The sequence below is a fragment of the Podarcis cretensis genome (assembly GCF_951804945.1).
Source record: "Podarcis cretensis genome assembly, chromosome: 13".
NCBI lineage: Eukaryota > Metazoa > Chordata > Lepidosauria > Squamata > Lacertidae > Podarcis > Podarcis cretensis.
The window spans coordinates 34,174,763-34,192,835 of record NC_137182.1 but is presented as its reverse complement, the minus strand read 5'-3'; the positions used below and the strand labels follow the sequence as shown (position 1 = coordinate 34,192,835).

Genomic DNA, 18,073 nt, shown 5'->3' with positions numbered 1-18,073 from the left:
AGGAGAAACCCATAATGAAGCAAGGAGTGTCTGGTGGCCCCCTCAGGAGCAGTTCAGCAGACTCCCTTACCTGGACCTTGTGTATGGACCTTGTTAAGGTGGCATCTGTACTCTTTAATTAAGTACTTCCCTTTCATTCCCAGATACAGACATGCAGTCACTGAATGGTTAATTCATATTTGAATGCAATGAGTGCAATACCGTGTTGAATGCAATACCGTGTTTAATTGTGTCTTGGGTTATATGTGTTTTCTGTCTGTTGTGAATTTCATTCTGGCTGTCCTAGCCAAAAAGTTACCTGATGGTTTTAATAAGAATAAGTATACAAATAACGCACTATTGTTGTGTCAAGAACATGCTGCAGAATAACCCCACAATAAAACACCAGTCTGGATGGGTCCCTTGTTTCTTTCCATCTATCTACCCCTACCCAAACATGCTGACCCACGTAGACTACATCTCAGATTAATCAACCTTCTTAAGAGTCAACAGCCACTAACTGTTATTGATGTTGGCTTTTCAATTTATGCAAATTTTTATGGTTGGCATATAAAGGTAAAAAAGGTGAAGGACCCCTGGAAGGTTAAGTCCAGTCAAAGGCAACTGTGGGGTTGCAACCCTCATCTTGCTTCAGATCGAGGGAGCCAGCATTTGTCCACAAACACCTTTCTGGTCATGTGACCAGCATGACTAGACCACTTCTGGCCAATGGAAACGCTGTTACCTCCCCACTGCAGTGGTACCTATTTATCTACTTGCACTGGCATGCTTTTGAACTGCTAGGTTGGCAGAACCTGGGACAAAGCAAAGGGACATCACCCAATCATGGGGCTTCAAACTGCCCACCTTCTGATCAGAAAGCCCAAGAGGCTCAGTGGTTTAGACCACAATGACTATACTAAGAGTTATTATGCAGCGCCAAGTCAGCACCATTTCTACTTTTTGTAGATCCAAGAGAAGACAGAGAAAGAATGTCCTTTCAATGTTTTATTCACTCTCACATTTGTTTATACACTTATAAGTAGTAAATCACTTCAATACTATGACATGCCTCCTAACTTTTTTAATGAAATGCTGATAAATAAAATATTTGAACTGAAATGCTGAATTCTTAAAATGTTGATGGTTCATTCTACTTAATTAGCTTCTATGTGCACTTATTGGATTCACTCCCTTTGCCTAAAAACAACAAACAATAAGCCCAAGTTAGATAGTCCATATATAAACTATGACATGCCTCCTAACTTTTTATGCTGAGAAGAAGGGAGATGTAGAGTGAATTTTTTTTGGCCATCTCTCCAACAACCTATTATTATTAATATTATATCACTCAATACAGTGGTACCTCAGCTTAAGTACTTAATTCGTTCTGGAGGTGTGTTCTTAACCTGAAACTGTTTTTAACCTGAATCACCACTTTAGCTAATGGGGCCTCCCGCTGCCGCTGCACCGCCGCCATGAGATTTCTGTTCTCATCCTGAAGCAAAGTTCTTAACCCGAGGTAATATTTCTGGGTTAGCAGAGTCTGTAACCTGAAGCGTATGTAACCTGAAGCGTATGTAACCCAAGGTACCACTGTTTATGCAAGAAGCTGAGAATCAATGTACCAAGATGAATATGGGTCAAGCAACTGATATGGTCCAAACATATAAAAGAATGAAGAAAAGAGAAAGAGGATAAAAAACTGAATTCTTACATTGGTTCATTAATCACAATCTGTGAGGGCTGTTCCATGAAAGAGGGTGTATTAGAAAGGAACACGACTTGAGAAACAATCCCACCAATGAAAAGGTCACCTCATTGGTACAATTCATGAGGTATTGTGATTGGCGAGTGTATGTAAGACACCATCCTCCTCCTCCACCTCCTCTCTCTTTCTCTCTCTCTGTCACACACACACACACACACACACACACACACATTTTTGTAATGTGTTCAGATCATAGTTACCATAACACATATTCAATGAATATTGCATTTATTTATTGTGGGTGTGATGAAGGTGTCATGCTGGCAATGCTTGGACTGGCTAGTAAATATTTTGCCTTCTATATTCTATTGCTGGGCACAAGGCATTAGTAAGCCTTTCCTCATAAGTGCCAATGAAATGAATGAATGGATCTGGTATACTTCTGTTTGCCCCTGCAAACTGACCTCCTAAAGGAATATACAGTGGTACTTTGATAGTGTTTCTATCATAAGCATCACATGTTGTTTATTTAACCAGACTGATCCATTTTTGTTCTACAAAGGGTCCCTTTCTGCATCTCCTACCTCCCAGAAATTAATACAGCTCCAAGGCTTCAGCAAAACTTAATCTGACCTGCTTATTGCAGAATCAAGATCCCCATGTTCAAGGGGGAAGTCATTTTGTAAGTATTCTCTTTTTCTATTTCCATTGGACAAATTATATCATTTAGGGAAAACTCATATAGTATTCTGAACAAGGGCCTTGCCTTGCCTTAAAGTAACTCGGTCTCAATTCACCTCAACATGACTCTGACGCATCTTTTTATACAATATGTGAAGGAGCACAGCCAATAAACCACTTGCATAAGAGACTGGTTGAATTGTGGTAGGATGAAAGTGATACCTGTTCCACCTGCATATACAAGTCATTATCACATATTATTTTATGTTCATAGAGCGAGGAAAATAAAATGGCAGAGTTCTTTTTCAATTTACATTCATTAGAATTTGTGCATAATATTCATGTTATTAAGTTGTGTGGCGAGTTCCCGCCCCCCAGTGGAAATAATGACACAGGACAGAATTATTAAGGTTAATGGGCTAAATAAGGCCACAACCTTATTGGTTACAGGTGATGAGCGGTATTGGCTTAGGCATTGGTCCAGCAGACTATATCCGACTTCAGCCCATCCACCTGAAGTCCAGGAAGGGTTAACCACCAGTAGGGGAAGTCCTGCTGACACACATCAACCAGGAACTCCCCCAGGGTCACCAATTGGGGGTGTGCCTTAGGCCATCACATCCATAGGCTTCGGACAGGGCCACACTCCCGGAATCCTTTATCAATATCAATATACAGGGCAGGTGATGGCGCTACGTCCCCTCTTTCATCTACAGAGCAATACCAAAGCCCCTCCCGATCTACGGAGGGGGGGGGTTGCGGGCGCACGCCCCCACCCGCATTATCGCGGGGCTATTCCAGCCCCGCGGGATTTAGTGGCCTCATGCATATTCATTGCTGGCAGCGCCAGCCAATCGCGGGCGCCGTGGGCGGGACTACCGGGAGGGCACTTAAGGTCGGGGCAGCCTAGGCTCGCCCCTTTTCCTCCTCGGCAGCTTCAGCGATATCCCACCCACCCACCCTTTAGGCAAGCTTCCGGACTTTGCTATGGGCTTCGGCTGGTCGCCGCAAGGGGCCTGGTAGGAGTTTTTCCATTTGGCTAATTGGCTATAATTTGGTGCCACTTGGTTTTTTCGCCTACCTCGTAGCAAACGTCACAACTTTCTGGTTTTGGCGGTTAGGCATTGGCCAGGGTATTGTTATGCAAATGAGGTCGGGGGGGGAGGAGCGCCATCACCTCCCCCAATGCTTGGAGGGTAGTTCGTTAAAGGACTCCGGGGGGCGTCGCCTCGTCCGAAACCTACGGAGGCTAGGGCCTAAAGCGCGCTCCCGAGCGGTAACCCCTTGGGGAGCGCCTATGGATGTACATCTGGGGGGCTCCCCCTGTTGGTGATTAACCCTCCCCGGTTAGACCGGTTATTCTGTTAGGGGCCAATGCCTAAAAGCCAATACCGCTCTTACCTGTAATCAATAAAGTTGTGGCCATTTTCGCCCATCAACCTTAATTCTGGTCTCCGGTGTCTTTATTTATTTCATCTGTGGGGGGGGCAGGTATCGCCACGCAATGCATAACCACCAATATCAAGAAAGTTTTGATGATTTGCTATGAGGTAGGCAAAAACCAAGTGGCTGGTGCCAATTTGCCAGGCCCCTCAACGGCGACGAACCAAGGTCCATAGCAAGGTCAAGGAACGAAAACCTTATAGGGTGGGAGGGTGGGAAAAGCAGCAACAGCTGGCAGGCAGCAAAGAGGGAGATCCCTGGCTGCGTCCTGGTTCAAATAGGGCAGGCCACACCCCCAGAGCCAGCTGATTGACTGGCCAGGAAGTGACATGGCCGGGAATCACCCCGCGCGTGTGGTGGGGCCGTGAAGCCCGCTACTCCACCTCCTCTGAAGGGCGGAAGTGGCTTTTCTCTCTTTCCAAGAGATTAGAAACCACATTGAACTAAGTACAAGTGAATGACTCTACTCTGATTTTGGGAAAATGTAATACCATACCCTCCAACACGGTGATAGCAAAATACAGGAAAATTTTTACTGAACACCATATTCCCATTTTTTCCTCATGAATGAATGGGGGTGGTTTTGGTTGTCATGATCTCACATGATTTTGCAAGACAATTTCCCCAAGGAATGGTGCCCAAAAATGTGTGTTTGCGGGAACCGTGCAAGATTGCACGACCCCAACCCTTTCAAAAGTGATGGGGGGGTTTCGAGAGGGAAGATTGTGGTGCAAAATCTTGCAAGACCTTGGTGACCAAAAATGCCACTGGCTTCTCATGATAAAAATTGGGATACCTCAATTTTTCTGAGACACTTGCTGGGTATGCCATACAAGTTTACCAGACTGTTCAATTCCCACTGTTTTTCAAGTTGTTTTTCTGTATGTAGCAGAGACAGCAATGTCTGCAGATGGGGAGATGATTATCACCCCTATAATTATGGACACATAATTGCCTTGCTAAACAAACTCCAGAAAATGTATGTTCAAGGCCTTGAGAATATAAACCGCAACAATAGAAGTACTTATAAGAGTCTTCTCCAATGCTCATAGCTGGCACAAAGCATAAAGGGCAGGAAAGGCCCTGTCATTCTGAGCTCTAACAGTTTTAGGATAAGTTTGCAGTCTTTGGGTGTGCTGTGGTTTCTTCCAGACTAAACATATTTTGAGTAGCTTCAACAATCTGCACCTCACTGTAGCTGTTTCTCCCAGCAGTGCCTCACTTACAGATCCTCCTAATAAAGAAAATACAACTTCTGTGTGGAAGCAGAAAAAAAATGTACAATCTTGCAGTTAAGAACTGAGGTGCATTAAATAGGGGAGAAATCAATTAAAATCAATTAAAAAACATGAAATAGGAGCCGAGGAGATGGATGCAGTCACCTTCTTACACCAACTGATCAATGTAGGAATGGGTTCACATCTTGTCAAATTAAGTTGAAACAAACTCGTCTGAATAAAAGTGACATTGAAGAAAACAGTGAGGTGTGTCTGGAAGTAATTTCTTGTCCCCAAAATGCTAATGTTATTGATACTGCTGCTTGTTTTTCTCCCTCATATTGTGAGCAAGAGCCATTCAATTCTTTCCAGCCTGAAGATGCGTTTTGACCAATGCAAAGGAAGTAACACCTACTTCACTTCACAGGAGTTTTCTCAGCCAGGAAATCTTGTCATTGGGTTTATTGCTTCTCGGTTTTACATGATGCACTTCCCTACAATTTCATCTGAACCGTCCTCTTCAGCACCCCAGAAGGAACTCATGTAAGTCACCCTCTTTTTTCTCTCTGTAGAATTAATATTTTTTATCTCACATGAATTAAGAACAGATAATAAAGCAACAAGAGGTCTTTTCCTCTCTTATAATCTGAAATGTGAGATGCAAATCATGGTATTTCTGAACTTTTATTAGCTGCACTTTCAGCATAGGTGGGTTTATTTATTTTTTAGTAGATGCAAACTTGGTGCATATTTTATCACTTAATTCTACTGATATGGTTATGCAATTTCTTTCTGGACACCTGATTTTAGAGAGCAGAAGGGCTGCCTTGGTGCAGTGCTTTTTTAAATCTGTTTTTGCTCCAGATTCATTTGTGTAAATAGAGCAAATAAAGGAATATAGCAAAAGTTTACAGTGTTGTGAGTTGAGGCCCCATCCCCCCTTTATGATGAAATAAGACACATGGACACAAGTATTTTAGGTAAATGGGCTAAAAAGGCCACAACTTTATTGGTTACAGAATGTGATTGGTATTGGCTTAGGCATTGAATCCGAATAGACTAAAACTGACTCCTGTCCGCCATGCAGGAAGTCACAGAAGGGTTAACAACCTGCAGGGGCAGCTTGTTGATACAAATCAACTGGAAGCTTTCCCCTAGAGTCACCGGAGAGTCGTGCCATGGCCCTGGTCACCACCTGGGCTCAAATTCAAATTCAAATTTATTTACGGCTATTAGCCCATAAAATATGTACAAACATAAAAGCACAGAAGCATAAAAAACCAATACATCTAACAACAGAAGGGGAACACCACGATGCAAGGGTGGGTCATTGAGCAGGACCACCTGGGCTTCGGACAGGAACCACGACCACTGGATTCCTTTAATGGAATACCCTTCAAAGGGAGTGGTAGGTAGTGGCCACAACCTCCCTCCAACACACAACACATTTTCCAATGCCTAACTGCCAAACCTTACAAAGTTGTGATGATTTGCTACGAGGTAGGTGAAAAATCAAGTGGCTGGTGCCAGTCTGCCAAGAGGAAAAAATTCCTACCAGGCCCCTTAAAAAGGCAACCAACCGAGGTCCATAGCAAGGTCAGGTATTGAATGCACAAGAATAGAGGGAAGGAGGGAGGGAGGGAGGGAGGGAGGGAGGGAGGGAGGGGGGGATCCATGCATGCAGGAAAGAAACAGGCTGAGCCACAGTCCCACACACATTTAAGAGTGGCAAACCATGCCCCCCCCAGTAAGCTGTATTGGCTGGCTGTGGGCATGACACAGGCCAGGGTCTCTCTGACACATTAGGCCATCCACGCCCCCTGCAAACTGTGGGAAGCGAGACCCGCTCACAACCCCTCACCTTGGGGAAGAGGAGAGGATTTTTTCTGATTCATTTGTAAATAATGCACATGATAGCCCTACCCTATTAACATTCCATTGGATGTCCATGAGTTCTAGACTAGAAATATTTCACAGCTCTAGAATGTGTAGAGCATATGAAAATACTTTTTTCTGAATTGTTCAAAAGACCATAAATCTATCCAAAAATCCTTACAAAGTCCATGTTGCAATGGATTTGCAGTAAAGGACACCTTACACTGCAATTTGTAATGCAGGAAATATTCTGTGCACAGCAGATTTTTCCTAACAGATGTAGAAGATTGTTGCTACCTGTTTTATTTCATGGAGGTGATCAAAAATATGAGAAATAGTATACTGTGTGTCCCCCCCCCCCAATTTGTATTGCAGTGTGGTACCCAAAAACTACCAGGAGGTTCTTGCCATGGTATTTGCTGTAGAGGAGATAAACAAAAGTCACCATATTTTGCCTAACATCACGTTGGGCTTCCGAATCTATGATAGCATGCACAGGGTTGTAGTCACTTCTAAGCTCTCACTGGACCTACTTTCTCCACGGCATATTTCAGCTCCAAATTATAAATGTGATCACCAGAACAATTTGATGGCCATTCTTGGGACAAAGTTAACTGAGATCTCCTTCAGTTTGGCCACTATTATAAGCATGTACAAGATTCCTCAGGTGGGTGTTTTTGAGGATAGTACTGAGATTGTGTGAGATGTGAGCATCCAAAATGCTAAGTAAAGAGTTAATACTCACAAGGACTGCAACATTCTGAGAAAGAATCTTGTGAGGTCATATAACTTGTGCATGAGGCAGTTGTGTAAGTTGGTACAGTTATGTCAATTAATAGCAGTCTTTTTGAGTTAGAGGCACAGAGTAGCAGGCCTGTTCAGTTCTGCTGCAGTCTGCCTCAAAGTTTGTTGGTCTGTAAGGGTTTTAGACTTAGTGATAAGCGGAGAGGGGGCTTGGAGGGGCATTTCTCCCTCTCTGCAGCTTGAGCTCCTGCACTTCTTTGGAGAAGAATATTAGACAAACCCTATGACTACTGAGACACCTTTCCAGGAACCAGTGGGGTACACCCTAAATTATGTTTATTTAGATTATTTCAAATTAAATGCATCAAGATTGCCTTGGCTTGATATATCCATTGATCATTATTTTTCCCTGGTAAATGAAACATTCATTTAACCCAAAGTAGTGGCTGTGGACAAAAGTAATCTATATTAGCAATGCATACCCTTAATCCACACATTTTCTGTGCTATTCATATCATATATGTGTTTGCTTTTAGTTCACCTATGATTGTCTTGACTCAAGGGTGACTGAAAGAAGACAGTACCATTGCCTGTACCAGATGGTCCCTAATGATGTCCAGGAGTACAATGGGTTGGTCAAGTTACTTTTGCATTTCAAATGGACATGGATTGGTCTCTTTACTATGGAATACATTATTGGAGTAATTTTTTTGGAAACATTAGTTCCACAGCTTACCCTGAATTACATCTGTGTTGATTTTATACAAAGGGTATGGCTATTGGCTTATGCTGAAGGAATGACGGATTTGCTCCTTAGTGAATTTAATAAAATGTCAATTGTCATGACAAGCAAAGCCAATGTTTTTGTGGTCTATGGTAGTTCCATTTTGATGGACATTTTGATCAGGTATCTTCATATGGCACAACTTCCTATAGGTAAAGTATGGCTTGTGACAAGTCATTGGGATTTCAAAACCACCAATGAAAGGAGGTGGAATATGCACCATTTACAGGGTGCCTTATCTGTATCTATACACTCAAATGAACCCCTGGGATTCAGGACATTTCTTCAGAGTCTAAATCCTTTTGAGGAAAAACAAAATGATTTGATCAAGGATTTCTGGGAAAAGACCTTCAAGTGCTCATTGAAAAATAATAATGTGGGTGAAGAGCCTAAGAAACGTTGCACTGAGGAGGAGAAATTGGAGAGTCTTCCATTACAAATCTTTGAAATGAGCACGACTGGCAGCAGCTATGCTGTGTACAATGTTCCTCATGCAGTGGCACATGCTCTACATACTATGTATCAATCTAGATTCAAACCCAAATCACAGGTGGCTAGAGTGGATTTGCAGAATCTGCAGCCATGGGAGGCAATTTTACCCACAGTACAGTATTTTCTGCTCTTGGGTGGCCTAGAATACCATATTACTCAACAGCTGTGTAAAAAAAAACCTTAAAATCTCATGTACATAAACAGATCTTACATTCAAGGCTTTTTGTTTCCTATCAAATAGCTTGGTGAGAATGGCTGGCTTCCCTGTTTGCTGTGTTATACATAGCACTTTCACGAATAAATCATCCACTTTTATGGCATACCTCCTATATGGGCAAATTTTGGTCAGGGCTGCTGATCACATCTTCACTGCTGGCTAACATACCAGGAACCCTTTTTTAAAGAAAGAAACAGGAGAATTTTTTTACCTTTTCGTCTTTTATTAGAAAGCATTCTCATCATGTTGAGTTTTTGCCTGCGCCTGAAAATTATTCATTTGTCTCTTCCCAAGCTGCTTTGGCTTGGTGGAAATGTATCTTGCTGCCACACCATCTTCATTGATACATTTGGATACTTCTGAACCTATTGTTGTTTTGTGTGATGCATCCTAAGAGGGATAAACAGGTTTTTGACCCTTTTCCTGAATCAGGTGGAGGATGAGCCACCTCCAAGTATGCAGAAGTGATGACTCCTAATGAGTTAGCTGCCAGAGGCCAAGCTGCCTACCTGAAAAATAACTATTACTCAGGTGTGACAGGCTGTTCCTCAAAGACCAAATTTCTTATGCTATGCTGATGACCTCCAGTGGGTGTGGCTCTGAAGACCCATAGTTTTAATCTGACAGTTTCTGGTAGAGAGTGATGGCACAACTTCCTTACATGAGTTCAATGGCTAGGATAGTAAAAACTTTGCATGATAATTCCTAAGATTGAGGACCTAGTTTTTGTCTATGATTGGTTATATTTGGATGCAATTTTAAATCAAGATGATGAACTGAACCTTTCAAAACTTCACTGTTTTTAAACAAAACCACCAATATTATGTAGTATTTTACAAATTAACTTTAGAATGATTTTTTTAGGGTGAAACTAAATTAAGGGTTTTTTATTTCATAAAATGTCTGGACTGGCTACACACACACAACTAGTGCACACCTCTCTGAATATTATGGTTGTATTCACCACTCTGAGGATTCAAACATTTTACCCCTTTCTATATTTTTTGAATGTAGCTCCATCCCTTTCTAAGAAATCTCACATTCAACAACAGTGCTGGAGAGACAATACAGTTTAACGATAATGGAGAGATAATGGCAGGATTTGATGTGACCAACTGGGTAATGTTTCCAAATCAATCTTTTGGTAGAGTCAAAATTGGAAGGCTGGATCTTCAAGCTCCTCCAGGCAATGAATTAACCATTCAGGATGAACACATTGTGTGGCATAGAACCTTTAACCAGGTGAGCTAGGAAGACTTGTAAATCTTTTTGTTCCAAAAAAGGGGAAATGGATTGTTCAAATGTGCCTGATGACTTTTTTCCCCATATTGTTACATACACTCCAATTAGTGCACCCCATTCTGCAATCAGCAAAAGGTTTCAAGACTTCCAACTTCCAACATGTACCCTGGGTTGGTTTCATTTAAAGAGGGTCACTGGAGACTCAGGAAATGCTTGCAATGTAAGGCTAATCTGTACATATATTCACAGTAAGCATAAGAAATTGGTTCATAGCCCTAATTTCCATTGATTTCCCATCCTTCCTCCCATGATCCCAGGGATGGTCACAGATAAAACATCAGCAAATAAATCAAATGCAACATTCATAATACAGGGGGGGAAAAGGACTAATAATTTAATTGTGCACATAAAATCAAAAGGCAAAGAATAAATGAATAGCAGCTGGCCTTCTGAAAGAAGTGTCTTTTCAATTACCAGCAAAAGAGTAAATGGTTGGCAGCAGAACTACTTAGGAAGGGGGATTCAAAAAATGGAACATTAAAACTAAGATGGCCCTGGAGTAAGCTGCTTACTCACTGTCTTCGGGTAGTAATTTTATAAAATACGAGCAGGAAAATATATGGGGATATCATTCCCCATCAAATCTCCCCAGGCTCCAATGGGATTAGAACCACCAATATCATAGCATTGTATTGTCCTACTAGGGAATTCAAGTCTATGTCTCTTTCAGAATCAGTTTCAGGAGTGCTAATCATTTCATCACTTTCACAAACCCTTCAACGTCATCTTTGGGCATCAGAAGAAGACCAGCACCTTAATCATGGGCCAGCAGCAAATTGGTAGCCAGTGCCATTCTCTCAGCAGTGGTGTGACTGGTTGCCAATACTGTGTCCCAGTAAGCAGTCAAGCAACTGTAATTTCCATCAGCTTCAGCCTCTTGACCAGCCTCAAGGGATTCCCCACATAGACACCAGGTCTACAGCCCCCCTTGTTTCAGATGTTACAGAGGAGTCTATTACGTCAACTCAGAAGCCATTGACATGTCCCCTGTCCTTCTCCTCATAACCAGGTATGAAACCAGACTGGCATGGGTCAGCCATGATACACTGGAAAAGAGATATAGGACATACTATAGAAGTGTGTTGGAAAAATTGAGGAGTAAGGATTTAAAATTTACAGATTGTGATACGTTGAAAGAAAACTTCATGAAGATTATATATAGGCTGTATTTTATACCGAGTAAATTAGCAAAAATGTATAAATCAGAATCAAGTACCTGTTGCAAGTGTCAAGAAAGGGAGGGTACTTTTTATCATATGTGGTGGACATGTAGAATTCCACAGGAATTCTGGGAGATGATATATAATGAAATCAAAAAATGTTAAAAAAAGACCAGAAACCTTCATTCAAGGTATATTAGGAACAGAAGTCCTGGCAGAACTGCATAATTTCTTTAAGTAATTACAGCAGTCTGAGCTATATGCTCAGAAATAGAAAGAGAGAATGAACCCAACAAAGGAGGAGTGGCAGATAAAGTTATTGGAATGTGCAGAATTGGCAAATTTAACCAACAGAATACGAAATCAGGAAGATGGCGTGTTTAAGAAAAAGTGGGAAATGTTTACAGAATACCTCAAGAATTATGCAAAGCAAGATAAAGTGTTAGCAGGATTAATCTAAATGTAGCAGTTTAAATTATTAAAATTATAGTAGGTGGAAAATTGAATAAAAGGGGAATTAGAATATGTAGTCTTAATTGATAAATAAATGGAACCATGGAAGGGGGAAATATAAGTTTATTATTCAATGTGTGGTGATATTCAATGAAATGTGAATTGTAATGAAAATGATAAAATTGGACATTTATTTATAGATTCTTCCCACTTCTCTGTGTAATGACAAGTGCCGTCCTGGATACAGTAGGAAAAAGAAGGAAGGGGAGCCTTTTTGCTGTTATGAATGTGTTCCTTGTCCAGAAGGGAAGATTTCTAACCAGACAGGTAGGAGATATGGTTGAAACAGAGGTCAATGTGCCTTTGACACTTAAGGTAGGTGTTTTCAGGACATTCCTGTACCACTAATTATTTTAACAGTATCATAACTGTTTTTAATGTACAGTTTTAAAATGTTGCATCTGTTGGGATCTGTTGGTAAAGGGTGAGTAATAAATTGAATATTAGTAAGTGCAAGACTGACGTGACTATATTTGGTATTCAGCTAAGTTGTTGTGCGTGCAGAACAAGGCCTTTGCATGCAATGGAACCTCCCTGCTCCCCCCCCCTTCAGCACCTAAACCCATTCTGGGTTTCCCACAAGGCTCCAGGGAATAATTATGGAGTTCATGGAGAATAGGGGGAGGACAAGGCGGGAAGTGCCAGTTCATGTGTGGACCTCATTCACCATGTGCTTGGTCCACAGAGTGCTACATTGAAACCCAACATATGGCTTTATAGGGGTGAAATAATCATGCTTAAAATGTGCATTATCTTGTTTGAATGCTGAAAATATTCCATATGTAGTACACTTTCCACCAACAATGTGAACAATTCCTTTTCAGAAGTAGCCTAGTCCAAATTTAAGACATGTAGTAAAGCAAGCTACTATTTAGACTTTCGTGTTCTGATATCAGCAATTCTGGCCAGGGCCTTAGAAGGACACTAAATGGGTTTTATTATATATCTTTCCTAACTATTGGTATTGGAAGTATCATCTCTTATTCTATATTTCACTACAGAACTTTATTGTGAGACACATCACATCAAGGGGAAGCTGAATTTTCAAAAAATAATCTTCATTATAATTTTCCAATGATATATATAACAAAAAAATTCAATACGCATAATACTGACTAATGTGGGGGAGGGAGACAGTGCTCCTGAAGGTAGGAGTCTATCAATTGATGAAGATGAGCATCCAAATGTCACAGACCAAATGGAGCAAACAGCACGCAGACCTAGTGGTGGGAGGAAAAAATCCTTAAATAAGAGACACAGGGGAATGATTAATGGACTTCAACGTCTGTACACTAATGCACAAAGCATGGGAAATAAACAAGATGAGCTTGAGCTCTTGGTACAGCAAACTAAATATGACATAATAGGCATCACTGAAACCTGGTGGGATAAGTCCCACGATTGGAATGTAATAATGGAGGGATACAATCTATTTCAGATAAACAGACCAGACAAGAAAGGAGGAGAGGTGGCATTATATGTCAGGGATGTGTATACCTGTGAAGAGATCCAAGATTTAGAACCTCAAAGCCAAAGTGAGAGCATTTGGGTCAAAATTAAGGGAGAGAAGAATAACAGTGACCTCATTGTGGGAGTTTACTATAGATCCCCAAGCCAAATGGAGGACATAGATGATGCCTTCCTGGAACAGATGGCCAAGCATGCAAAAGGAAGGGAGATAGTAGTTATGGAGGACTTCAATTACCCGGATATTTGTTGGATGTCAAACTCAGCCAAGAGCATAAGGTCAAACAGATTCCTCACTGGCCTTGCAGACAACTTCGTTGTCCAGAAAGTGGGAGAAGCAACAAGAGGAACAGCCATTTTAGATCTGGTCCTAACCAATGTTGATGACCTGGTTAGTGGGGTGGAAGTGGAAGGATCATTAGGCGCGAGTGATCATGCTCTTCTGAAGTTTACTATACAGAGGAAAGGAGCAGCCAAGCATACTAGGACTCAATTTCTTGACTTTAAGAAAGCCGACTTCATAAAACTTACGGAAGTGCTGGGTGAGATCCCATGGACAGTAATACTAAAAGGAAAGGGAGTTCATGATGGCTGGGAGTTTGTTAAGAGGGAGATAGTAAAAGCACAACTTCAGGCAATACCAATGAGACAGAAACATGGAAGGTGCCTAAAGAAGCAAGGGTGGCTATCTAAAGAACTTTTAACTGAGTTAGGATTAAAAAAAGGATGTGTACAAAAAATGGAAAAGGGAGGGGGAACCACCAAAGAAGAATTCTTTGCCACTGTATTCTGCTCTGGTCAGACCTCACCTGGAGTACTGTGTCCAGTTCTGGGCACCACAGTTCAAGAAGGACACTGACAAACTGGAACGTGTCCAGAAGAGGACAACCAAAATGGTCAAAGGCCTGGAAACGATGCCTAATGAGGAACGGCTAAGGGAGCTGGGCATGTTTAGCCTGGAGAAGAGGAGGTTAAGGGGTGATATGATAGCCATGTTCAAATATATAAAAGGATGTCACATAGAGGAGGGAGAAAGGTTGTTTTGTGCTGCTCCAGAGAAGCGGACACGGAGCAATGGATCCAAACTACAAGAAAGAAGATTCCACCTAAACATTAGGAAGAACTTCCTGACAGTAAGAGCTATTCGACAGTGGAATTTGCTGCCAAGGAGTGTGGTGGAGTCTCCTTCTTTGGAGGTCTTTAAGCAGAGGCTTGACAACCATATGTCAGGAGTGCTCTGATGGTGTTTCCTGCTTGGCAGGGGGTTGGACTCGATGGCCCTTGTGGTCTCTTCCAACTCTATGATTCTATGATTCTATGATTCTGTGACTTATTCCATTTTTATTAACCCCACCATAGAAAAATAGATATAAAGCAAAAACAAAAACAAAAAAGTTATGTATATTGAGAAACTGAAATTACATGATCTGATGACCTATTTATCTCAATTTATTTCTTCATATATGTAAAACATGTGAATCAATAGAATGATTTTTTTACTTATTTTGTTATTTATTACTTATACCCCGTCCATCTGACTGGTTTCCCCAGCCACTCTGGGCGGCTTCCAACAGATGTCTTTGAAAAGTTCGGTAGTTGTTTAACTGTTTGACATCTGATGAGATGACATACCACAGGGCAGGTGCCACCACCAAGATAGCCCTCTGCCTGGTTCCCTATAACTTCATTTCTAGCAGTGAGGGAACCACCAGAAGCACTGGCAGAGGAAGAGGAGTGCGGGTGGAATGCACAGCCCCTGGCAGCACGATCCCAGTAAGTGCCATCGCAGCTGCCACCCACCCGTGCAGGGTGCCACGCCCCTGCAGGCAGCAACCCCCCCCCCCAGGATGCGCACCAGCCCCACCACCACCTGCTCTCCGCCTCCTGGTGCCAAAACATTAAGCTCCGTGACTAACCAGAAGGCCCTCGGAGCTGGACATTATTGTCTGAGATGAACAGGGCCTGAATATATACATATTCCTATATACAGGGCCTGAATTGTGCTCAGAAATGTACTGGGAGCCAACGTAGATCTTTAGGACCAGTGTTATAACATCATGCTCATCAGGGTGGAAGGTGGCTGTGACTTTTTAAATTAGTTTTATGCTAATTTAGCTTCCCCCCAGTTCTGGACTCGGATCTGTGGAATAATGTGCCATATACCTCAAAACACCTTCTTTGCTGATATCTCACATCTGATGGAACTGTTCTTTGCTTAAAAGCAAAGATGGATAGCTTTCGCATGTGAGGAGGTTGCAAATGAAAACCCTTGGCTACTGAACTTGGAAATGAGGAGAGATTTAATGCAGCTACAACAAGGACTATAAAAGTATCCAATTTTTTTAAAAAATATTCTAGATATGGATGTCTGCACCGAATGTCCAGAAGATCAATATTCAAACTTCCACCAGAACCAATGCATTCCCAAAGTCATAACCTACCTTTCATACGAGGAACCTTTAGGAATGACTTTAGCTTTGTCTGCTCTTGCTCTTGCACTGATCACAGCTTTGGTAATAATAATATTTGTGAAGCACCAGAACACACCCATCGTCAAAGCCAACAACCGAAGTGTCACCTACATTCTTCTCATATCCCTCCTACTGTGTTTCCTCTCCTGCTTGCTTTTTATTGGAAAACCTGGACAGCTAATTTGCTTACTCCGACAAACAACTTTTGGCATCATATTTTCTCTTGCTCTTTCCAGCTTGTTAGCTAAGACCATCACTGTGGTCCTGGCATTTATGGCTACTAGACCAGGATCTAGAATGAGAAAATGGATGGGGAAAAAGCTGACAAACTCTATCATGTTTTCAGGCTCCTTTATTCAAGCAGGCATTTGTACCCTTTGGTTGAGTATTTCTCCCCCATATGCAGATACAGACATGTACTCCGTCAATGGGGAAATTATAGCAGAGTGTAATGAAGGCTCAACTGTCATGTTTTATATTGTCCTGGGCTATATGTGCTTCCTGGCCATTGTCAGCTTCTCGGTGGCATACCTTGCTAGGAAGTTGCCAGACACTTTCAATGAAGCCAAATTTATCACTTTCAGCATGATGGTGTTCTGCAGTGTTTGGTTGTCCTTTGTTCCTGCCTACCTGAGCACCAAAGGAAAATACACGGTGGCTGTGGAGATCTTCTCTATCTTATCCTCCAGTGCTGGGTTACTGCTTTGCATCTTTCCCCCTAAATGCTATATTCTTTTGTTCAGGGCTGACTTGAATAACAGGGAGCAACTAAAATCAGGAATATGAGAATTAAAAACAGATGGAACTCCCCCCCCCCTTTCAAGTATGCAATCTGAATGGTAGAATGAATAGTATAATCACCGACGCATACTTCACAGAGGTTGAATATACTGAGAAACATACTTTCTAAAGCTTTCTAAAGCTTTATTGACCTGAAAATTAATCTCAACGATCTTAATGGACCTTTTCTTTGACATTTTAGTGAAATTATTTGCAAGTCAAGATCCACAAGTTGAAGTTGCATATTTATTCTCTTTATACTCATCAGCCAAACAGAATTATTGACTGAAATTTCCACGAATAAATATAAAATAGGTACTTAAGGTAATAATATATTGTTATTTTCTCTCTGTTGGAAAAACCCTATTGAAAATGGTGGTTCATGGACCAGTGCCTATATGTAAACAATTGGCTGCTGGTCTGTGGTGATTTCCCAGGAATTCCAGCAGTAGGAAGGGAAGGGAAAGGGCAGCCAGGATAAGGAGGAGGAGGAAGAGAAGAGGAGGAAGGAAACTACCTGCCTATCTGCTTGGCTGTAGCTAGGGGGTGGCAAGGTGGGCCCCTGCCATGGAGCGCAGCTGATGGGGGGGCACAAAATTGGCTTAAAAATATATCCTTAAATATAAATATTGACTATTGCCTCATAAGAAATGGTTTTAAATAGAGGGTGAATTGAATGGTTGGAGGGGTTGGGGTTGGAGGAGAGGTGGAAAGAAGAGCTAATTTGTCCATGGCTAGGGGGCGCAATGTGGACAGTTCTGCCAGGGGCACAAGATCACCTAGTTACAGCTCTGCCTATCTGCCTATGTCAAGGAGGAGGGGGCTGGAGTTGCTGCTGCTGTTGAACCTGAATTGGGAGTAGGAAGACAGGGTCCTTGGAAACATTGAGTTGGGGAGGGAGGAGAAACTAATAAAGAAGCAAGGAGTGTCAGCAGACTCCCTACCTGGACCTTGTGTATGGACCTTGTTAAGCTGGCATCTGTACTCTTTAGTTAAGTACTTCCCTTTCATTCCCAGATACAGACATGCAGTCACTGAATGGTTAATTCATATTTGAATGCAATGAGGGTTCTGCTACCGTGTTTAATTGTGTTTTGGGTTATATGGGTTTTATGGGTGTTGTGAGTTTCATTCTGGCTGTCCTAGCCAAAAATTTACCTGATGGTTTTAATAGGAATAAATATACAAATAATGCACTATTGTTGTGTCAAGAACATGCTGCAGAATAACCCCACAA

The 18,073-nt window shown here is 41.8% G+C and overlaps 1 protein-coding gene across 1 annotated transcript; it reads left to right on the top strand.

The window, feature by feature from the left end:
- Positions 1-5,300: 5,300 nt before the first annotated feature.
- LOC307201600 (vomeronasal type-2 receptor 26-like) lies at positions 5,301-16,810 on the top strand (the record flags this gene model as incomplete). Its single annotated transcript, XM_079950880.1, has 6 exons — positions 5,301-5,574; positions 7,282-7,573; positions 10,158-10,385; positions 12,259-12,385; positions 15,944-16,504; positions 16,800-16,810. The coding sequence occupies exons 1-6, from the start codon at positions 5,330-5,332 to the stop codon at positions 16,808-16,810; spliced, it is 1,464 nt and encodes a 487-aa protein (XP_079807006.1). The 5' UTR covers positions 5,301-5,329.
- Between the last annotated feature and the right edge of the window lie 1,263 nt (positions 16,811-18,073).